General features: G+C 35.2%; 1 protein-coding gene across 3 annotated transcripts in view; it reads left to right on the forward strand.

Moving 5' to 3' along the window:
• Positions 1-1,979: 1,979 nt before the first annotated feature.
• The window catches only part of LOC138713452 (brachyurin-like), a 35,097-nt gene continuing 11,472 nt past the window's right edge, over positions 1,980-25,604 (forward strand). For 2 of the 3 annotated variants that reach the window (XM_069845563.1, XM_069845564.1), the window contains exons 1-4: positions 1,980-2,055; positions 5,784-5,872; positions 15,998-16,089; positions 20,083-20,224. In XM_069845563.1, the coding sequence (XP_069701664.1) occupies positions 1,995-2,055; positions 5,784-5,872; positions 15,998-16,089; positions 20,083-20,224 (384 nt within the window). In that variant the 5' untranslated portion in view covers positions 1,980-1,994. The remainder of the gene's footprint in view (positions 2,056-5,783; positions 5,873-15,997; positions 16,090-20,082; positions 20,225-25,604) is intronic. The other variant, XM_069845565.1, reaches the window with a different exon arrangement.

Here is a 25,604-nt window from a genome sequence, read left to right on the forward strand (position 1 = left end):
TCGGTTCAAAATGTTTCTAAGTGGTAGGCGAAGAGGTTTTTCTTTCGATACTTTACGGAAATGTATTGTTCTTTATTGTAATGGAACTGTGGACGATAGGTGAATCATAAATGAAAACTGTTGTACAGTTTTGCATTCTATGAATAATACAATGTTATTAAATTTCTAAGGATGTGTTGCAATGCATTTATTTACAACACTGTCATGTAAAGAAGGTGCAACTTTATCCTTCACGACACTGAACCTGTACAACGGAGGGAACGTCCGTATCTTCCCCTCCCATCACACAACAAGCTAGGAATACACCACACTATCCAAGCGCAGGTAACTTATGAACGCGGGCAATGAAGACAGTGCCTTCATGATGAGGTTTTATAGCACCAAGTGCCATCGTTTTCTCCTGAGGGCTGGACGAAGGTGGTGCTGCAGGAACCTCCAGTAGTAGTCCGCGTTTACCGTCTGCCTTGGAGGTACAGCGTGGTGCAGTATTACCCCATCAATGTCATACGTCACAATGAACATCACATTCACAGCACTTTCTTTGGACGAGGAGAACCGGGATGCTTTCATTCATTTGATTGGCGTTCGTATGAGCGAGCCCAGGTTTCGTCCATAGCGACGATTCGTCCAAGAAAGTCGTCATTTTCCCTTTGGTACCGATTCAACAAAGCCTGTGCGACTGCATAGCGGTGCCATTGTTGCATCTGGAATATTTCTTGGGGTATCCAACGCGCTGTAATTTTGCGGTAACCCAGAATGTTGTGGAGAATGTGGAGCACAGTTTTGTGACATAATCCGACTTCCGCTGCTAACTCACGCGCAGTCCATCGGCGTTCAGCATCCAACAGGGAAGCAAGGAGTGGAACTGTGTTGTTCTCCACGTAGGGTCGTCCTGTACGGAGGTTTTCCTGAACGGCGTCCTTGCCTTCCTGGAACGCTTTAACCCATTGTGCCACTGTGCGATATGGCAACGTTCCATCGCCACATGCTTGACGCAGTCCTGAAAAAATTCTTGTGTACTACGACCTCATGCCACTTCAATTTTGACCCAGGAACGTTGCTCTAGTTTCGTAAACATGGTCTTAGGGCACTCGCACTATCCCTATGAAAGTCAACGTTCTACACACTGCAGCAGATTGACAGAGTATTGTCGCCGCTGGCTGCATTAACTCATCTAGCAGTCCCTGTTCATGTCCACACAGCTGGCAGCTCTCCAACAAACCATCGTCATGTGACAGCAGAGTTGGCATAAGTTTTTATCCAACCTTTGTATTAGAAATTCGATTATAATTTAGGCTGTAGTATTTATTTTGAAGCCAACTAGATTTGCAGCATGGTTATACCAAGTGTAGGCCCACAATCAAACTGGGATTCAATATGGAACACAAGTAACTGGACATCAAGTCACGAATCTTCACTAAAAATGCAGTTGACACAATAAGAACTTCAAAATAAAAAAAAAAACAAGATATATAATTGCAATCATACATTCCTTAATGCAGCTCGAAATGTTACTTTCAATATTATTCACTTTGCATTCACTTAAAATGCAACTTCATTGAACACTATACTGCAAGGGAGTGGACGAAACCTAGAACTATCCCCTGCTAGGCGCATTCTCAATGTCATGATTTCGCTGTGCTAAGGTTCGCGGCATGTCCAGATTTCAAGCAGGCGTCCCGCTTGTTCGGAGAAAAGCCGCACAGTTACGTCAGCGACCAATGTTAAACAAGTAATGTTTCTGAAACTAATATAATATATTTACAACCATGTGTAAAATATTAATAAGTGCTTTATTAAATATACTGTAAATAATCTCTTAGGTTATTTCAAACTATAAATATCTGTCTTGATATTTATTATGGAAATAAGTAGTTAATCACAATTAGAAAGATTTTATATCTATCATAATTCAAGTTAGGGGCCTACGTGTATTTCAAACTATTATGTAAATAACCAACGCCACAGGTATGCATTTCCATTTACATTCGGTGATGTTTAAAACGATGTTGCTATCTATTATTTTGTATCTGGTTGCTGTTTGTGGATTCTCAGGTATGTACGTAGGATACAAGCAGTATGTAATCTAATCTTAGCCGTACAAGAACTGTCGGCATCACGAAATTATGTCTATTATCTTTTAATGCAAATAAATCACCACCACCAGGGCCTGATTTAGGCAGGAGCCTATGGTACCTCTGCTCAGGGCCTCATGATTCTGGGGGCCTCAAAATTCAGAAACCAGCTTTTTTTAAATAAATTCTGCAAATGAAATCAGAATTGAAGAAATAAGTAATTACGTAATTAACGATGTTAGAAAATGCTTAAAAATCACTTCATTATTTTAAGTTTAGAGTGATAAGTTGATTGCAGAGTTTAATGTGTTCAACTTGTAAAAGTTGGTTACTTTGTGCAGATTATTCAATTGTAACAGTGTAACAATAGGCCTATTTAAACAATTAATAATGAATTTAGCAGTTAAAGTCATTAACATTATCAGTTCTCATTGTATTAAATGTTAAACCAAGTACTAGCGCTGTGTTCCTGGCAGGTTACCTAATTTTTGTTAATATAGGACCATTATCGGTGTATAATGGTGATGTTAAAGAGGAATATCCAAAATTAAAAATGGAATCCCAAGCTATTTTGAGTTAGGTGCCATAAAACAAAACGGAAAGATATTGAAATTCAATAACAGGAAAAACAATGCTGATCACTGAGCAAGTATGTTTCTTCAGGTGTTACTCACATTAACTCTCCTTTACACACAGAGATCTCCACTTTCAAAAAGGTAAGAATATTTTAACACAGACTAATGAAGATGTTTACATATGCAGACAACAATCCGCCACAGCTCCTAAATTGTGAACAGTCAAGGTATTTTCTACATAAGCCTAAACCAGAATCTAGGAAAAATGAACATTCATTGGAAATCCCTAAATTACGGCACAGGTACTACAATCAATACAATCAGCTTTGACCCTGCCTTGTGGCCATATTTAATAACTGATAAATTATGTGATCACTTAATTTTTAATCCTCCTCGAAATAGAAAATTAAGTACGTTGTGAAAGCAGAAGGTGTCAGAATTTAAAATAAACATAGACAGGCCTAGTCTTATATGAAAAGAAGGGGCCTCTGAAATTGTAAATCAGGCCCTGACCACCACTACCACTATTACCATCGTCAACATCGTGACCGCCATCAGAAAACAACTTAGTTTCCTAGACTAGTTAATAAACTCAATCTGATCGCCTACAAAGCTCAGCACAAGATTCACATATCCTTCAATCGCTGATGAACAGATTATATCAAAATTATGTGACTTAGTCTAAAATAGCGGCAGGGGATATATGAAATCATTTGGATTGCAAACATCTTTATTTTTGCTAAGTATTTTTATATTAGATAAGGATGGATTTAAGTATTAAATAAATACTACGAAAGCAGGATGAGAGCAGCGTATCCAATAAAATCAGATTATGAAACGAGACGAACGACGCAAAATATGGAGAGAATGGAGTGACATGGATCACGTGGAAAACTGACGAGGCACAAAGTTCATCTTACACTTGTATTTCCATGGTACCGAACCGCGAGTGAGTCAGAGTATACCTTCCACGTCAAAACTTTACATTCGTTCTCTTTTTTAACTCTAAAATTGACCTTTTGCATAAAAAAGACATGGAATATCTGTTAATGAATCGCCACGATAGGGTAGAAGTCGTCATTGATGACTAGGTGTTTATCAAACGATTAGATATTATGTTCATGAACATACATCGACCTAAATGGAATAGGAGAAAACTCAGATAAAACAACGAATACAACAAAGCTCAAGAATTTTAGTAAGAATAATTTCCAGGGAAAATTGTTCCGGGGCCGAGTATCGATCCCAGGACCCTTCGCTTAGCGCACAAATGCTCTACCGACGGAACGACCCGGAAACTATACATGGCACCGTCAAAATTTTTCTCTTTATATCCACACAACAAAAACATTGATAGCTGTGAAGATGGGCTATTGATAAGTGCTGGAATTTCAACGGTGGAAAAGGAAGCTAATAAGGAATTAAGAACAGGAATTAATGCGGAAGAGACAGTGACGGGCAGAAAAGAAGAATGATAATTAAATTGGTTTGGACATATATCCTGCTGGGTCCTGAGACCTGTTTTGTTTTATTTCTGAAATTCAATATAATTCTACACTTCAAAAAAGTCACTTAAATGAGAAAAAATGCTGAAAATATTATGCAGGTTACATTTAGGGCACAAATGCAGGTATAATATACTATACTTCAGGTCTCTAAATATACAGCTTATATCATATTTTTTACCCTTAAAATATAACGTTTACTGTGTATTCGAAAGCATGTCAAAATTTACAAATAATTGAAACACGCATTCTAATGATTGAATCCATCTTCTTGTGCATTCTATAAGTCCCGAGACATATCAGGAGCTTAATAAGCACAGAAAAGAAGTGATCGATAACGATTCCACCTAGTGGAAAATTTGAAACTAAATGCATGTATGAAATATTCTATATTTCAGGACCTAGAGGATAGTATGGATACTGGAAGAACGTCTGCCTGCGTAAAATAATATTTCAGTGGAGACCATCTAGAAGGAGAAAGATAGTAGACCACATTCCTCATTACTTCAATAATAGATGTCGGTAACCTGGGACAAGTTGACACCTTGCAATTAGTCTTGGCGGGGTGGACTGAACGGCAAGATGCTAGCAACAACAGGGATATTCTTATGTAGGTGTACTTCCATAATAATAATAATAATAATAATAATAATAATAATAATAATAATTACAATTATTACAACTATCGCCATGTAAAAGCTAAAATTTTTCTGGTTCTTACCCACAAATGTCTAGCATATTCGTCTATACAGTAGAGGCCTGCACGGGCCGAAATTCTTAGACTCGGCTCGATCTGAACCAGATCCGAACCCGACATTACCTTAATTGTTATTACCCGAGCCCTACCACAATCCCGAGTTTAGCTTAGAAAGACATGTAGAAGTACAGAATCAATACATGTCCGTAAAAACAAAATGAGCTACGTACTTAAAATTACATTTGTTTTGCTACTGTCAGCAGCCTAGAAGATAAAACAGAGCCCAGAAGCCACTGGAGTCAGGAACAGAGATCATCACTCCAGTAGCAGCATGAGAAAAGTGATCTTCCAGTCCCTCAATACTCTGTGTCTATGACAGAATAGAGACCAGACAAATGCCGTTACGAAATGCGAACTCAAAATAAACATTAACTTACATAGGCCTACAGTGCTATATCTTCATTTCCTCTGACTTGGTGAAAGTTCCGTAGCTCTGGTTTGACCCCGCGATTTCTGGCTCTTTCCAAAGCTAAAATCGTCATTGAAACGTAGAAGAATGCAAGAATGCAGACCTTGGACAGGATTACGAGGCAGCTAAAGGAGACCCCTAAAGAAGTCTTTGCAGATTGTTTTGAAAAGTGGAATGAACCTTGGGAATTCTGTGGGAGGTCACAATAGGAGTACGTTGAAGTGGAATAAGACGCCATTGTCCTAGGCAGGTGGATGGATACTGTCCAGACATATCTCGTAAAGACAAAACAAAATACACACACATAGTCCCAACAAAATTCAGATCCACTTTCCTCATGAAACTTGAACGAGATCTCTGGGTTTGTTTTAATTTAGAAATTAACATACATGTCACGAGTTAAATATCAACGCAACTTACAAAACCTACTTATCTGTTCAGAAATGGATAATTTACTTCCAGATGGCAGTGCCACGGATGAAGTAGGAAGTCCGCTACAGCCAAAAATTATTGGTGGAAGGAATGCTTCAGAAAATCAGTTTCCTTTCGTGGTAAGCACTGCAAGGATCACTCTATTCTATATATATATATATATTTTTTTTTTTGCAGTTTTGTCTCTAAACTATCCTTCTGATAAGATTGGCGTTAGTTCTCGAAACGAAACATATTCCAAATTACTCCTGTGTTACGTGTGCCCATAGCCAATGGTAAGTCACGCCCGTATGTACTGTCTTCCTCCGACGAGTTTAGCGCTGGAACCTGAGGTATTCTTGTCATCGGTGCGGGGGGTTGCAGGTAGATTCTTTTGTTGCTACAGCCAAGCCGAGCCGAGCGGAGTAGGAAGTATGAATCGTCCAAAAATATGCAGTCTTCAGTTCTGTAGTGTGTTCTAGTAGTGTGTGACTGTGTGCAAGTGTTAGGTACTCTATATACGAGTGAAATGTTTTCAGTATGATTGTACTTCCTTCCAGACTGCCACTGTCACTGTTCCCTCCCACTCCAGTACCGCGCTAGGCTAGTAGGAACCGCATTCCTCTCACCACTAAACTCCTCAGAGGATGACAGTAAGCTCGCTGGGGACCGTCGTACTTTAGGGTGTCCCTGATAACTGAAAAGATACCTTCTATTGAAGGAAATAATATACATGGCCATACATTTTACGTATGTGTGGAAATATATTGCTTCTCTCACTTTGTTTCAATGTGATATAAAATAGTGAAAATCATGCTGACAATTTCCAAAATCAAGTCTTTTTCTCTTGGCTGTAAAATATAGGGCGGTTTTGGCCCCCTCGACAGTTTTTTCCACTGTGACCTCTCTCCTGCTAAATGTCTCTATCCCATCACCTCCATTGCCCTTAGGTCATCCTTTGCGTCGATCTCCCATTTCTGTCTTGGGTTTGGTCTCAAACTTTGCAAAGCACGTTTCCAATCAAATGCCCATGCGCAAGATATGAACATGATCCATCCAAGGCAGTTTCATGAGGTCAGCTCGGTTTCTTTCGTTGATACATTCGTAACAACCCCTAACCTGGTGGATCAGGTTATTTGAAGTCGAAGTTCTCTTGCCCTAGTCTTCGGAGATCCGAAATCTAGTATAACTTAAAGGCCCTGTCAACTTAAAAAATGTACTTTTAGGTAGAAAATGATTCTAACAGAGTACGTAGATGTAAAGATTAGTTTCTGTGAAAATCCAAGTGTCGTACGATTAATAGAACGGCGACAATTCACAATTAAAAATTCCCGGAGTTACTCCACTGAGGAGAGCAGCAACTGGGCGTTATGGTAATTGTAAGCTTCTTCCCGCGTCAGCCTCTTCCTATTATTATTGTAAGTTTCTGGTGTCCGGTGTCGTGTCTTATATGAAATAGTTATTTCCATGAATCATTGCTGGAATCAGCCATATCAATTTGAGCCCAGGAAATGTGAAATTGTAAGAATACGAAAAGAAAGCAGTGAGAATACAGACTGGCTACGAACCACGGACTGGTGTTTCTGTGATGAATGTTTCTTTAGCAACTCATCAAGAGTGCTACTGTTGCTATGAAAATATAATGATAAGAGATGTAAAGGGAAGTACTGAATGTATTACATTTCATAATGCATTTCACGCTTTTGTACTGAACAGAGACAAGTTGAATACTGCTAGGCATGTTATGATGGCGAGATCAGAGTCTAATTTTGAAAGGGAAAAGTTGCGGTTGGTAAATATCAGGAACATACGCTATGTAGCTTACAGACAGTTTGTTTACTGGATTATTTCTTCGAAATCCCTCGGAAGAGGAAACAGAAAAGTCTTACCTTCTTGTGTAATAAAAGAAATTCGTCGGGAATATCCCGACCCTGACAATAAGTACACAAACTTTCGAAGTGCTGATAGAACGGAAATTTTGTATTTTGATTAATCAGAAATTGTTTTTAATTTAAAAAAATCATCACAATTTATTATATTTTGCAACCTACACTCAGAACAATAAAAGAGTCTTAACTTTTACATTTCCTTTTATCCTACCAATTTGTTTCTTCCTTTTATAAGGTTTTAATAATCTTATCTACAATAAACATTTTCTTGGTCATTTATAATTGTGTCAATGTTGGTGATAACTCGATCAAAAAAAAAGTAATCAATTTCAAAAACCTATTATAACCTGCATTTAAAAAAACAAATTCAAAGTTTTAACTGATAAATTTGTATCAATATACACATAGAAATTTTTATTGGATATTGGACAAAAGGTAACCAGAGTGAGTAAACATTCGCACACAATAAAAAAATATAACACTCTTGTTCTTTTTATATTTCGGTAAAACCGTTTCTCCCATAGAGTCAGTGCACTCGTCACTACTGCTACAAGTCGTTTCACAAAAGGACACATCCTCATCATTTACCTTGTCACTTTCAGACACTTCATAGTTTGAAATACCCCTGAAAATTTCACTCCTCAGCTCACATTGCAAAACAAATTCATCGCAATTTGTATGTGTTTAAATTGGCATCATCACTGGTTTGGTCTTGGATATCACTGGTTTCTGCTTCCTCGTACACTGTCTCACAAAGTTCGGTGTATGAACTTGTAAATGACTCATCTATTGCTTGTTTTATCATCTTCTTCCATATATATGCACCAGTCTTTCACTGACTTTGATGACGTTCGTTAATTTCACCCGGTTTCAATTCTAAAGAAGGGATTGCACTTTTTCAACCGGTCTAATTGTTTTGATACGCAAAAAGTTAATTTCTTAGCAGGGATGTAATTTCAAAATATTCTGGAGTGAACTGTTCAGAACAAACGACGAAATTCCAAGTGGGTTCGAAATTACGCCGATTTATTCAATTCTCCCACGCTTTGAATCTAATCGGTGATCTTTGGCGATTATGAAATACATGAATAGTTATATCAAGATCTATGTTTGTAGTATTTGAACAGAAATATTCCGATAGAATAGCACACAAACTTATACTGTATATAAAATAATAAGACACGTAGGGCCGTATTCATAGACATTCTTATCGCGGGCTTTCGGTGGATGATCAGCGAACTAACGTTTTTCGTATTCATAAAGCTGTGTCAGCGATATGATATGATATGAATCCTGTTTAGCACGCTCGTAGCCCGGGCTAGCGAAATGTCTATGAATAGCATCCTAGTTGTTTCGCCGTACGAAACACTACTGAGTGAAGCTCTAAGGAAAAATCGCAGTAACTATTCGTACCTGGAGTTGTGATGTCACGACTACAGCTGGTGTATCATTAATTCATTATACACGCAATTTTGACAGAACGGGAGTCGTAGGAATTTGCCGTTTTCACTGATATATTTCTCTTAACAAAACTTTTATTTTGAGTTTTGAGTACCACTTTACTTTTAAATTGACAGCGTGGTGGGAATATATTCCCATCACGGTTGACGGGCCTTTAATAATGAAAGTGATCAATGACAAAACGTTTTAGATTAATGAATTTCATAATGCAATTTGCATTTCATTTCGTTTACTCACTGTATAATATGGAAGATGAGCTCTTGAAAGCGGTACAATCTTTAGAGATCTTATTAAGTGAGGAAGTAAACCTGTGAACACACAGTCATAGAGTAAAAAAATTCTGTCCCTAATAGAATGCCCTATTAGAAACGTGTCTATTATTTCTCCCTTATGTTGAATTTAGACACTAAATAACCTCTGAAGTTGAAAGTATAGTTATATAATACTGTATTACCATCGCAACCATTAATCATGGATATACACTGAACAAAATGGATTAATTTAATTTCATGTTTCAACAGAAAATGCTGGATAATTTCGCACCTGACCCTGGAGTCATTTCGCAGATATTATCACCTCCATTTCACTCAAACGATAGGTAACAATCGCAATTCATAAAACAAATCAATTAAGAACAAAAGCTTATAATCGGCCTCGCTGGGATATGTCTGATACATGTGATCCAGCAACGATCAGTAAGGTATCTTGCGTGATTTTTGCGTAAAAAGAATGCCTTTAAGCAGTCTTCATAGTCTCCTCAACCTTAGGCCTTCTTTCGATGTTCATCTCAAAAGGGTGTATGTAATAATGTTCTACACTTATTATTCATTGTTCTAAGAGAAGATAAATCGATTAATATCGGTCTTCCACGTCCCCAAAAACCATGGGCATTACAGCCATTACCTTTTTATAAGAAATTTTATTAATTGTTACGAATCTAATATTTATATTGTTTTCAAGCAGTCTTTGTATTAGGAATTTACTTGCATGCCAGAATCTCATCGTTTGTCCCAATCTCATCCAAGAACTCGCCACCCTCTTGGTTGTAGCACTGGAGATGTTGGGAACAAAGTTATAGACTCCACTTATGTTGTCTTCAGTCACATTTATCTTGCACCTGATTAAAAAAAATAAACTTTAGGTGTTGCTAAATGATTTTCCCGGTACTATTTCTTATTTATTTTGCCAATTCACAGAATAATTCATAGGTTTTCTACTGCTCGTTGCTAACAGAACTATAAGACGGTAATGAAAGAATTAAGGTTTTTATAATAGACTGATTCCGACTGAAGTTATGACGAGGAGAAAATATTTTCTGAATGGTTGATCCAAAAACGAATAGCTTCATTGACTGCATCTTTAAGTGTTTTATCTATATATTCATTAAGGATACCTGATTTTCTTCATTTTCCTCATCGATTCCTTCTCTTAAAGAAAAATATCGCAAGAATCCAGATAAACACATATCTCCATTTTTCTTTACGATTTTTTGCTCTTTAAGATATATAGATCCAAGGAAGAAATAATCCAAGGAAGAAATAAATTCGGAATAAAGCATGAACGACACATATGATAGAATAGTTCCTGAACTAATGTGAACACTATTTTAATTTTATGTCAAAAGATCTTCCAGAGGTTTACTGTCTTACTTTTGTAGTCATATATAGCGGATGTCCCAAATCTCCGGTCTCATAGATGGAATATAGTTATTATAGTGTAAATTTCCGTTCCATTGCAACAGGAAAGTATTGCAGCAACAGACATTAAGATTGATGCCCCTCATGAGCCTTGCCGAAATGATACGAGCATGAAAACTTCTTTACATATTGCACATTTCTGGTGCGATAGGACGGTATGCAGCGCGAATGTTTGTAAGAGATCCGCAATTGAACATGGGCTTGTAATGTTTGAGGGACTATGGGAGCCATTCAATTTCGTTTTGTCTGAATGACGATGGTGAAATTCATCACATGTTTTAAGCTGGGAGAGATCTCACATAAAAAACCATCAGATCAAACTTATCCAGCACAGTAAACGTTACAGCTTTCTCATCAACAGCACACTCCATTTTCGGTTACCTGGAAAAATGACGGTAATTATCACATATGAAGGCGGATATTCTGTATATGTATATATATATATATATATATATATATATATATATATGGGGTAAGGTTGCCATCAATGGAACACCTAACGATTTCTTATTATAACTGACAAAATCAATGCTTTAAAAAATTCAGTTTTTAAGCTTGAACAATTACTTTACTAATAAGGATTGATAAAATAAAATTTTAGGGCTACATCTTATTTCCATCTGTTTAAAAATTAGCTCATTAAAAATTCGGCTATTGGTCCATTGAAGGCGACAGGCCTCTATGAATGGACCACCAAGTTCCCATTAATGGACCAAAAGAAAAATTTTAAAAATATCTCAAAATAATGTCTACAAATGACAAATCATAGCAATGAAGAAACATAGATTCGATTAATGGATTTTGAACTTACTTTTAAACTAATTGTAATTGTATTTTGAAACTGAAACCATGAAAAATACAGTCCTTGTCATTTCACTATTTTAAAGTTCTAGGCTGCTCACATGAGCTAATTTGTAGCTAAAAATGTTAGAAAACATCTTTAAATAATGAGACAGCATAATGATGCACATAAAATTATTTTCTCGAGTTAGAGATTATTCTTATAGTGTAGATCAAACAGTACTTCCTTTTCAAGACACACATGGCACGCAAACATTTCTTTTGACTCCGTCTATCATTTGCACAATTTTCATTAACCGTACTCATTTCCTGCAAGACATACACTGAATCATATATTTCTCGATGGTTTCTTCACACATTAAACAAAACCAGGAGTTGATTTTGATTGCTTTCTGATGGGTTCTTCATTGTCTTCTTTTTCGGCTTGCTTATTTAATTTTCTTCTCCAGTAGTGGATAACAGTCCCTTTTTGAGGTGGACCCTATCTTAGTCTTAGACCCAAGTTCAGCTTCTTCAAGAGCTCTCTTGTAAGTTGAGGCCGTTAACTTAATAGCTCTCTGCTGTGGTCTCTGGCTTCTCAACACATGGGCTGCAGCCTGGTATCAAGGAGAGAGCGAGATTAGACTCTGTGTTCTCTCTGTTAGATGTGGCATCATGACAATTCACCAATTCACATAAATAATTATGAATGTATTAAGTCTGTAACTGAGATCAGAAATGGCGTCGACTTCAATTGTGAAATCCACTGAAGGAGCAAAGTGATGATCTTGAAAAATGTCTCTATTCACAGGGCAAACTCTTGCTGTACGAAGGTACGAAATGAACTCATAGCTGTGAATAATTAAGCTGCTTTAGCATATGCCTTGCCTAAAACCATACTGATTTGTTTAGTTTATTTTCAGTCCCATGTCTCTAGGATATTCTTGTAAGCATTTCTTGGTTTCTTCAATCACCTTGCTAGGAGAGGTTGGACGAAAGCGGAATCGAAAGGGTGAGATGGGATGAAACTGTCAAGTTCATTTCTATTGGAATTGATTTCCACGAATGATCCATTTTAAAATGCAGTCCATTCATGGGAATTCCAGCTGGTCCATCCATAGCGACTTCGCCATTTTCTAATCACATCTCAAAAGCGCTGAAGATGTTATACAAAATTTATGAAAAGACAACTAAAAAAGAAGCAGATAGAATACTCCTTCCAGCTATATATGTCATTTCATAATTTAATGGCATTTAGTCAATGTACTGTGTACTTAAATTTACTTTAAAATTATAGTAAAAATAAGATAAACATATCTGAGCTTCTTGTTCAGTCTACGTGTTTGCTTCCGCCACCAAAGACAACTAAGCAGTGACATATGCGAGGAGGAAGCCTTGAGGTGACGTTTCACGCACATACAGTCAATATGACCAAGTATATGACAACGGTCCATCGATGGCTACTCTCCCCTATTAGGGTGCCCCTTATTCTATCAAAAAAAAAAAAAAACGTCGAAGATTTTTGCGCCCATCCCGTAAATATTTTACATTTGGTTAGATTTACTCAAAAACAAAATTTCACCTCAACAGGATAACATTAAGCCATGCCGACTCGAACGCCATATTTGAATGTTAGGAATTCAAGGTCTTGTAGTTTGAAGTCAGTGTAAAAGCTATTGATGAATGTATAATATCTATTTTTTTTATTAAAATTGAACACATTTTTGCTCTTTAGAGTGCATTATGATTTTTAGGATTCTTGTCTATACTTTCTTTTCAGTGTTTTTTCTTGAAATCATGTTACAGTATACGATGTTCCTGAACACAACGCAACACAAATTGCTTTTGCTCCTCATGTACAGGCAATAGTCGATGAAAATCTTGCATTAATTTAACATCGCTCTCAGGAGAGACATTCCACAGCTTTTAACACCTTAACTATCCTCTCAGCTTCTAAATATTAAGTGTTGCTCGTCCATGTCGAAGGACTTTCTTGACTAAAACTAGCATCCATCTTCAGGCAAAAATACACAAAACTCTGTTCTTGGTTGACACAAAGTCGGCTATTGTTTTCTCTGAAATGTAGATAAGATTGAATTAGGAGATGTAAATTAACGAATTAAATGAATAAAGAATGGTAATCAGAAAAAAAATTAAACTTACAAATATTTGCCCATCCAATTCTCTACAAACAGGAATATATATATTTTCCATGTGTAGATTCTCTCTATTCAAATTTTGCTACTATTTTGATTTTGAGTAGTACATCTACTTCATCATCAAGGAGCGATAGTACAGACAACTCGTCTGGTAAATACCACATATGGCGATTAAATTTCTTTACAGCTGCTTTTGAAATTGTGAAATTTATTCTTTAATATGATTTGGGAATTTTTAAGAAGCAGAGATCTTGACAAGGAGGTTTTACAGATGCACTACACTGAAACCACGGTTTGACATAAATAGTTACCATGAACTGAGAGGGATCCATTAAGGCATTTTTATCTTTAATGAACATTTTAAGTTGAGATGTTAACAGAAACATTTTTAAGCAATATATTGCTCTTGCTATCTTGCTTGATGCATCGCCCCAGGAGGGCATATTTCTAGTTTTTTTTCCAAAGTCTCTTCCCAAAAATATTAAAGAGAGCTCTACGAGTTCCCGGTAATCACTTCTCAGTGTTGGTTTATCTGATTCACTGTCATAAAAGTCTAAGATCTCCTTAATTTCCGACTCATTGAAAAAACGTCCACATTCTTTCTGCCACTTTTAAAATTATTGGCATTGACACTTTTCCAGCTTTCCCTCAAATGTTTAGTGGTATATCAGGACTGCTTGTTACATCACTTGCTTTACATGCAAATACACATCATAAAATAAGTTCATATATGTGATGACACGAATAAAACAACTCCCTGTCCAATTTTTGTTCAAGTAAGACACGTGCAGTTGTGTCGCTGCAGAGACTTTGTATATTGTCTTCAATACTCAGTACGTTAATGCATTCCAAACAGCATTCGCTTGTTCTTTGCCAGAACCATTCTGTAATTATGGAACGCCGATGAGCTGCTAAATGTTCCCAAATGAAACAACGATTGGAAGCCTTTCTTCTTTTGAGTCTCTGTCATTTAATGCGGGCAACAGTTTACCATCCCAATGAACAGCAAGAATTGCAGGGCTATCATTCTTTAAAATGGATTTAATTATTTTCCTTCCCATCTTCTGCGTGAGTCGATGAATAGAAGATTTATTAATAGGGAACTCTTCAGTCTTGTGGCCAAGTGCCTCTGCTGTCGACTGAAGGATGTATACAGAATCGCTTACGCTCAGCTGACATCTATCCAAAGCAGCCACTGATTTTGTAGTGATAAAATTTTTGGTATCTCGCCTTGTAGCATTCTGCATTGATGTACTCTCAGAAATCTAAAAACTGACCAACATCGATTTCATCTAAACTTGGAAATCCCTTATCTGAATCTTCAGATGATGAAAAAGGAGGTACAACAGAAGATGTAGAAGTAGATGCTGGACACTGTTGTCTCGTTTGCCTTTTCTCTTCCAATTTTCTTTGCCTCGCACTTTGTTTTTTTATCCCCGATTTTTCAGTCAACCCCTGCAAAGTAGACTTTACGTCCTGGCTCTCACTGTTGAAGTAAAAATATCATGTCTTCCTCCAACTCGATTGTTTGTAGAGCATTCGCATGTGCGATATCAATTAGATTGTCCGAATTATTTATAAATTTCTTTTCACGGCACTTAAAAATCTGCAAACTTTGCGTTTTTTTTTTTTTTTTTTTTTTTTTTTTGCACTCCAAATGCAAGTTAATAAGTTTTTGTGAACAATGCTCAATAGCTCTTGTCGGAATTCTCCCAAAATACAACGCACTCAAGAACCACAAGATGAGCACTTTCATTAAGAGTTAATTTTACCTCCCGTATGTTATAAAATAAAACTTTCAGCACTTGGCTATTTGATGGTAATTTGTGTCCAGTTATTTGGTGTTTTATAACGCCTATTAAAAACAAACGTTTCCTGGTACTGCGTAATTGATGTGACATCATGTTAGAGTAACGACTCGAAAATACGTGCGACACGATCAATAACAGATGATTGTACTGCACGTACTGACAGGCCGAGGCTTGACTCAGCGTGAGAAGTCCAGGCATGTTCTTCATGCGAGTTCGCGCTCCAGTCGGCATTGATTACAAAGCTTCAATCACAACAAAATTTTGTGTAGATATGTTTTAGAGTCATTCGAACAAAATTGGAGGGTAGGCATTCAAAAATATTGAAGTCAGGGTTTCCCTTATATATATATATATATATATATATATATATATATATATATATATATATATATATTTATTAGGGTTTCCCTTATATAGTGTGTGTGTGTGCATCTATGCGGCATAAATGTAACTTGTTTCATTTTACAGGTATCTATTCTATATAAAAGAAGAAGAGCTTGCACTGGTACGATTATTACCAGAAAATTTATTTTGACAGCGGGTCACTGTGTTAAAAACAAGTGAGTAGTGTAAATCTCTGCTGAAAATTAATGTAATCTAACGTCGACTAAAGTTTTTAAGCACATGATGGAAATGCCTTTTCTGAATATGATGCTTCAAGTTGTAGGGTAAATTAGGGTCTGTTGAACAGTCGGGCATGTTGGACACATTGTACTTTAACGTGTTACCTCGCTACCTGTGGGCACCATATTCTGCTGTAAGTCAATGACGGAAGTAGCCACGAGTGAGGCTACTTCCGTCATTGACTTATAGCAGAATGTGGTGCCCACAGGTAGCGAGGTAACACGTTAAAGTACAATGTGTCCAACATGCCCGACTGTCCAACAGACCCTAATTCACCCTATGTTATTCTTATGACATTTCTAGGAAACTGACTCGTGTGAAAATGTATAAAACTTATTTCATGGCATTGAGATGAATAGCTACTTTATATCGTCATCATCATTCATTATTATTATTATTATTATTATTATTATTATTAAACTTAACCACTGAATAAACTACAGACTGTGAAACATCTCATTATGCCTTAACGTCTATGTAATAATTAATATTTAAGGAGAAAAATTCGATCCCCGGCGCCGGAGCGAATTTTTCTTCTCAAATATTAATTGTCAATATTACAGATATTATTCTGTAGGACAAAATAATAAAACCTTTAATAGTCTATGTAATAATATTTTGCTTAAAATGGTGCTAATGTGTACTAATTTAGTCTACTATGTTGCAAGTGTAATAGCGAAAACATACATCCTTTCGATTCTAAAGTTGGATATTGGAATAGTACAGACCCATGCAAGAATTTTCTTCATGTGCATAAAAATTCATTTCTAGAGTTGAATATGAAGTGTTCGGTGCAGGAACCTACTATTTCTGAGTGCCAGAAGTGAATTCAGTAAATAAAAGAAGTGGATCAGAAGGTGTATTGCTTAATGTTGAAATCGAATAAAAACAGGCAATTCGAACGTGACTAGGCCTATTGAAGTAAAATAAATAATATAGAAGTATGTTTTAATTATTATATGCATGTTTTTCAGTAATTATATACATATATATTTAAAAGTAACAGAAAATAGAAAGAAAAATAGTAGTTTACACCGCTGTGAAGTAACGGTTAGCATGTCTGATCGTCAAACGAGTGTGCCCAGGTTCAAATCCTGGTTGGGACAAGTTACCTAGTTGGGGATCTTCCGGGATTTTCCCTCAACAAATTGAAGCAGAATTGCTGGGTAACTTTCGGCGTTGGACCTCGGATCCATTTCGTAATTATTAATTCACATATCATCATCATAATCATCATCATCATCCATACCATATCCCGGGCTCAGTTCACTGTGAAGTGTGCTATACTCGTACAAGAGCGCGGCCTTTCGGTTACCCAATCATTCACAGAATAGGAGTGGTAAGCACAATAAGTCTCAGACTGCAGTGCAAGCCTTCAGGTCACTCGTTGGCACAAGAGAGAGAGAGAAAAAAGAGACAAATAGCAATTTCCATATAAGAGATGCAGCACACGTACGAATCGGAATTTAAATCCCATACAATGTTAAGTTCGTCTCTAAATGGACCACAAATATAAAATTCATTTTCACATTCGAATGTAGGTAAAGCCTTCTGTCAGATATAAGAGTTCAGGAGAGGATCCATGCTTTTATTTTGTTTTTGTTATGCAGATCTTTAATGGACATTTCCTAAGGTGTATGCAAACCGGTGAACACAACTGTAGTTACGGTAGCATTGCTTCCTAGGACAGTTGTGTGAGCATAATGGAATATGACATTCTAACGAATAATCTATTTTCTGGTTCTGCTTCTTGAACAAAGTACGTAGATTATTTGTACAATCTGAATTATGCGTGCACGAATAAAAGAGAAATAATGCAATTGTAATAAAGGTAAACTACTGACGGAAACACGAATATTTCAAATTATTCGCCATACGTTCTATACATATGTCACTAATATAAACCCGTGAAGAAACTACAAAATATGGTACTGTACACAGCTTGTTTGAACAAGTTAATTGAAGAAGGAAAGTAGGCTATATGTGAAGGATTTTATGATTATACAGGGTTAACCGTAAGTAATTTTATTAATTTCAAGATGTTATCCTTTTGAGATATTTCAAACAAAAATGCTTAATATAATTTTGCTCGTTTGTACTTCCTTTTCAAGAAAAACAAATATTTTATATGAAACATTTTATGGCGTATTTTGGGAAAACTATTGAATTAATTCCAGATATGCTCAGTCAATTTAAGAGAGCATTCTATTATGATGATAACTGATTGAAAGAATTTTAGTTTTCTCCTTTAAATCTGCAGAAATTTGATCCCAATAAATGTAACTTTTCGTTCCGGAAAGGAATTTTAAAACGTGATGCACTCTGACAATCCTGTAAAGGTTATTGTTTGGACAGATGCAATTCGCGTAATGCAAGAGATGGATGAGACACTGAGATATATAAACACAACACAATAAAACTGCTTCAAGTAAAATTTGATTTCTTGTATAAAGTTTACCGGTTACTACTGTAAAAATTAAAGTGGGAGGGAGAGAGGCTGAAGAAAATGCTTCTAGTACGACAAACGGAGATTTTTTAATCATTAATTAGATTTATATAAAGTAAAATAAGCTTTTTTGTTGTCTGTGTTTACCGAATATTTAATTAAAATTAAGTCGAATTTAAAATTAATATTTTTAACTTTTTTCGTTTAACGTAAAATAAGCATGTCGTATTTTTATTATTTCCTTTGGAGTTTTAAACGTTTTAAAATTTTGTTCTCATAACGTGACAGAAGCTTTCTCTAGAATATTCAATTGAAATGACAGAGTAGAATCTTTTCAATTTAATTTGAAATAAGCATATTTTATTGCCTGCGTTTTCTGAACATTTAATTAAAATTAGGTTGTAGAGTTTATTTTAAATTTTTCAATATATTATTTAACGTGAAATGAGCAGTGTTCATTTTCCGCTCTCTATCGCAGTTTAAACACAAAAGTTAAACGATATATCATCTGAGTTTAAAAACAATGTACGTGGCAATGAACTTCAACTTCCCTGTTCATAACAAGTCATATAAGGGATTGTTCAGAGCAACATAACAAACTTAACTTTATGTGCACTCCCTGCTGATTAGGCAGCGTTGCACGATCTTGTAATTGATTTATTTTAAAATGCACATTTTTCTGGAAAACTATTCAAAATACAGAAAAATGGTATTTGTCTTTTTTGTTGCTCCTTACTGAAGGAATCATCCACGAGAATTAATGACATTACTTACGATTCATATTATATATTACAACATTAAAATATATTACAGTACGAATAATATTTATTATGAATTTCTGAAACAAAAAATAGGTAGGCCTACAGCTACGTAAATCGCACAAGTATTTCTAGAAAACTTAGACGCCTTACGTCATGGGATTATAAGAAAAGACTATGTGCAATGTGGAACACGAAAGCTTGTTTCGATCTTTGTGAAATAAAATAAAATAATTTAAATTAGTTCTGCTTCTTGAGCGGTAATTCAAGAAATAAATCACAAATAGGATTATCAGTTACTACGTAAGAAAGAACATAATTCTTTCGAAGTTCATGAAACTTGTAGAATGAGCAATTTAAAACTGGCCGGCTGTATAAAGTGACACCAGGAAATGTTATGAGAAAAAAAAAAACTCTTTTTTTTTTTTTTACTCACATTAGAACTGGATATGTTTACTCTTCAAAATGTTATGTTGGATGTGAGCTTCCTGTGCACCGATCGTAGTGCAGCAAAGATTAGCAGACATAATAGTCAGCACAGCTAGCTGGACCGGACCGTTTTAAGTTGCTCATCCTCTAATGAACTATTAAGTGTTATCGCAATTATATACTGTTACATGTTACCATGTTTTTAATAATAATAATAATAATAATAATAATAATAATAATAATAATATTATTATTATTATTATTATTATTATTATTATTATTCTTTCTTTTTTAAGGAGACGTGAAGATATCACTGTAAAGGCTGGGTTCGACTTTTGGGAAGATAAAAACGCTATTTTCAGAGACGTGCGGGGTATAAGGGTGCATCCACAGTATAGGATTCATAACAGAACTAGTTTCGATATAGCATTGGTGAAGGTAAGCAAATATTTACTGTATATTGTTACGTACTGTAGTCCAGTATTACATGTATGTTACAATCATATGTAAATATATGAGTTTCATATATATATATATATATATATATATATGAATGGTTTCTATGTAAATACACATATATTTATGAAGCTAAGATAGTAGGTCATATTTTATATGGCCCTTGTGTATTACTATGTGTAGAGATGAAAAATGCTATTTTTATTTCCTAATTTTTCTCATATTTTAGAGTTTGGTACATTACAATAAAGTTCAATATATTTGCGATATTTTAAAATATTAAACAGAACTAAATACAGTCCATATTAAGTCTAATTAAAAGCTGTGAAATTCCATTAAATAAAAACGTTTAATAATAGATTCAGACAATAGAGTCTTGATCATTTACGGTAATTCTGTTAAAATTGGTTTCTGTTATTATTTTAAAATTAACTGTACTCTCAACAATAGAAAAGAAAATTAACTAACTTATGTAGCCTACATCTCAACAATCATTTAAGAATTTGTTATTATTATCGCCGCGGCCTCATACTTAACATGTCGGCATCATATAATAACGTGCGGTGTGCTTTTAAAACATAATTTTGCCGACCGATTGTTGCTCTGTAGGTTTCACTCTAAGCGTCACGTTGTCACGTCTACTTCTTCGATAAGAATATGCACTAGTTTGTTATATTGTTAAATGGCTATTATTATTATTATTATTATTATTATTATTATTATTATTATTATTATTATTATTATTATTATTATTATTATTATTATTATTTCATATAATTATGAGTACGTTGACATTTTTAAATCTTAATAATAACTCTTTAATAATAATTTTTAATCACATACCTTAATGTTCGTCCTCAGCACAAGACATTGCAACCTCGGTTTTGGTCCACGTGGATTAGATAAGTAGTTGTCATTTAATAATGGAAGCAGCTTATTGGTTGCAATATTGAAATTGAGGCGAGTGATTGGAGCGGCGACATAAGAAATTGAAAACAATAATACAATTAAATTTCAAAGACCTGCCGGAATGTTAAGCATGAGACCACGGCGATAATACTTATTAGTCAAGACCGAAGATCTTTCGGAAAAAAACTATTTTTCTATTGATAATGTATGGCTTTGGTACTTTGTACTTACACGTTTCATGAACATTTATGCTTTATGAGAGTGCCTAAAACAGCCTATTTTGATGTTTTTGCTAATTTTTTTCAATTTAAAAATAGACAGCGAAATTTTATATTATTTTTGCCCCTCTTTGTGAAGTACTATTTTAGAAAAACGAAGATCTACGTTCTAAAAGCAACAATGACTTCAATTCTTCTATATCTCTCTCTCTCTCTCTCTTTCTCTGTGAGTGGAAGAGCGCTTCTTATTGACTAAACTGGCTAGCTTTACTGACAACAATGGGCACAACCAACCACAGATCACAAACAGAGCAACCAACAATTTGGTAATTTAAATACGCTAAGTATTTCGAAATTCAATATCCAACGTCTTGTTTTCAGTTTACTTCAGTTTTAATGTCAGTGCAGTGATGACAATGCCAAAAGTAGCGAGTTTCAAACCAAACCGTATAAGGCAGTGGCTTCAAGACTTTCCGAAGTTTTCGACAGATGGGAAAATTATATTGTGCCAAACATACAACAAGGTCGTTAGTTGTCATCTTTTATTTTTTATTGATTTTATTTCAGAGTTACGGCTTTCATTTCACGGCATTAGGCGTTAGGCCTAATAGGCCTAATGATGTAAGCATGTATCAAGAGATTATATTAATTTAAAATTATCTGAATTAATTATCAAATAATTTGCTATTTGCACTCTATATAGAATTCTTCTTTTTGGTTTCGAGATTTAAAAAGTCCTGTTTAATTCAGCATATACAATGAGCGTTACATAAGGCAAATGCTGAACACAAATCTAAAATTAAACTCTTTTGACACAATCACCTGAAGAATCTAGCAAAGAAACAGTCTTACAGTGACTTTGTCATGCCGTTGTTGCGGCTGATATTTCATTTCGGAAACTAGAAAATCCAAAATTCAAAGCCTTTGTTTTTATATTCCCTCCCTTCTGAGTCAACGGTGCGCAAAAAGTACTTGGATTCAACATAAAATGACGCAATTAACGGAATCCGACAAGATATTGGAGACTCACATACCTGGATATCAGTTCACGAAACGACTAATGATCTTGGTCGATACACAGCGAATTTAGTTGTCGGGAAATTGAATTCAAATGCGCCAGCCCGAACTTATCTGATATGCACAAAGCAACTTCTAAGACAAACCTGGAAACAATTGCACAATTTGTCAACAATGGACTGAAAGTACTAATAATTTTGAAGGAAACAAAGTGCTGCTCGCCTATACAGATAGTTATAGGGTAGAATTTCCTAGGGTCAATAAATTAACCTCTACAATGAAGAAAATTTTCGTTAAGTCATTGTCAAGGACACAGACTTTCAGAGAAGAGCTCCCAGATACTCCTCTGTCACCTCAACCAGTTCTTACCCGATGGGGTACATAGTTAAAAACAGCAGAATACTACAGTGAACATTTATTAAAGATACAGAAAGTTATATAAAAAATGTACCCGAGGATGTTGCTTGTGTCACTTCGGCAAACCAGTTACTTGAAGATCCCTCAATCCACGGCGATTTGGCTTTCAATAGGTCCCATTTTACGTTTCTTGTGGCAGTCATTTCAGAATTGGAAGGTTCATTAAAACCTATCTATGAAAACATGGTTTTACTGGAGGAGTTAAAAAGAATCAAGGAAGCGCCAAGAGATGTGGGAGAAAAAGTGCGTACAAAAATGGAAAACGTGTTACAAAAGAAACAACAAGGGCCCGAAAGAACTGTGTGCAGCAACAGATATTCTTGTAGGGAAATACGATGTAGTTGACTGCAACATTCCAGTTGAACACGTGCCGAAAGTTAAGTACCCCCGACACGGCTGTTGATGTAGAACGTTCTTTTTCTGCTTATAAACTGATTTTCACCGATAAGTGCCAAAGTTTTTCTCTAGAACTCTTAGAGAAGCTTTTATTGAGAAGCCAATTATGGTTTGAACAGTTGAAACAATTTTTGTGGAGATTTAAATGCCTTTAGGTGAATACATATCATTTTAAGTGACAGTACCGGTGAACAATTAAATACTATATCCTACAGTTTACAACTATGTATAGCTCTAATGTTAGTCTCTCTGCATTTGCCAATCAATTCGCTAATTTGTTAACATTGTAGTACTACTTTTTTTTAATATATATAGTGTTTCCTATCCTCTAATTTTAGAGCCTATTTTATGTTTTATAAAGCCTAAATGAGTTACTGAAAGAACCTATTGTAGGCACCAATTTAGGACTTAAAAATCCGCGGTTCACATTATATCATGTGATGTTGAAAGCATTTTCAGTCAATATAAATCTGTCATCAGAGACAACAGAATACATTTTCGAGTCCTTGAAAGGCACTTTCGTAGTGTTTTGACTTGGTAGCAGGAAGTAAATTCAATAAATTGAAAGTAAAACATTGCAAAATAATTATCATTTTTGGTAAGTTTAGATCCATTTTTAATTACTATTAAAATAAAAATAACTAACATATATTTACACATTTACACATTTTTTACATATAAATCCTTTCCATTCACATAAGTAACTGAAGCATACGAGGTCTCCGTGACAGCTGGCAACTGTTTCTCGGAATTGCCTATCTGGGGACCTGTGAAACTGCAATTTCCTCTCTCACCACAAGTGAGAAGAGCTGTCATCACTAAAAATTGTACTGTAACTAACACACATAAACATTGATGTGTCACTTAGTAGTGCTTTGTAAGTTATCATAACGCTGAATTAGGAAGCAATAATTTCATAAACATCAGCTACCTCTGTTTTCGTTTCCAATCATAAACATGTCTCTAGGGAGTGCATGTTGTTTCTCAATGGCCAGAGCGCTTTTTTTCCCAGTACAAGGCAGTGTTCCACGATAATCGTCAGTCATTTGTGATGGACAACTTGAGAATGAATCTCACTTTGTACTGTAAGTCTTAAGCAGTTGGCGAGATAGCATAATTTATACTTGTTAATACTGCATATTGTTTATATTCACATACAATATATTGAAAGATAATTAAATATTTTTCCTATTTTGTCACATAAGAACATAAAAAATTAATATTTTCTCGACTTTAAGCACCAAAAAATCCGAGCTGTAATTAGATTACATAAAATCTTAGTGAATCAATTTCTCTCGGCCGCGTTCTGTTTTTTAATCTAAATTTACGGGTAATCGTGCAGCATGTTCAACGAGAAGCGATTAAACTGTCAAACTAGAAATTTTGAACCGATAAATTATGTTGAGATTATGCAGATAATATGTTAATTGTTAGACGTCCAATAATATACATTATTATTAAATTACGTAATCATTATGTATTAATTGCGTAAAAAGATTAGGGTAAATCAATTAATTACAATAATTAATTTTCAATATAAATACAGTAGTGTCATGAATTGAGCGATGACGGCTACACCATAGAGCATTTGACATTGTGGGTTGAAAAATGCTTAATGCATGGCTCATTTTGTAATGACAGGAATGTAAGATATGACGAACTATATGGTAACGACTTTATAATACAAAAGTAAAAATTGTATGATGAATATGTAATGTGTGACGAATTCCCCGTGTGACCGGTAATTTGTGACTAATCCGCAGGATCCTGTTTTAGAGTAAAATATAAAAATGTTTACATACGTTTTAATTCTTATAGACCTTTGATAGAAAAGCATAACAGGCTAAACCATGTAAACTTCAATACACCAAATTGGATGTTCCGACGGAACGCCATGTTTCTTTGCCGATTTTGAAATTATAATTAATAGATGACATAATTCTATATGCCTGTGTAACAAGGACCTTATTCTAGAGAATGAATTACATGGATGAGTGACTGGATGCTCAACATTATGCAAATGTTAGCCATCCAAGAGAAATAATGTAAGGCAAACTCGACTAATTTCGTGATACTTCTTTTCAAATTTACCACGAAATTATACCAGCGACAAATGTAATTTTGATGGTATACTATCAATGGTAAAAAAATATACTATCTGTAACATAGATTTTGTTCACTACGCTCTTCCAGTGATGTTAACGGATTTTTTGGAAACTTCTTGAAGAGTTGTGAGATCTATAGCTTTGTAATTACGAGTGATCACACCATCCGATTTTCTTTGTTAAAAGAAGATTTTTTGTTGTGATTTGTGGTTTAATTGTTTTCAATGGTAAGTACTGACCTTGTATATTTTCGTTGAAAATATATATGTTTATTAGTGTACTGATTATGAAACAGCCTTA

This window comes from Periplaneta americana, chromosome 14, assembly GCF_040183065.1.
Source record: "Periplaneta americana isolate PAMFEO1 chromosome 14, P.americana_PAMFEO1_priV1, whole genome shotgun sequence".
Taxonomy (NCBI): domain Eukaryota; kingdom Metazoa; phylum Arthropoda; class Insecta; order Blattodea; family Blattidae; genus Periplaneta; species Periplaneta americana.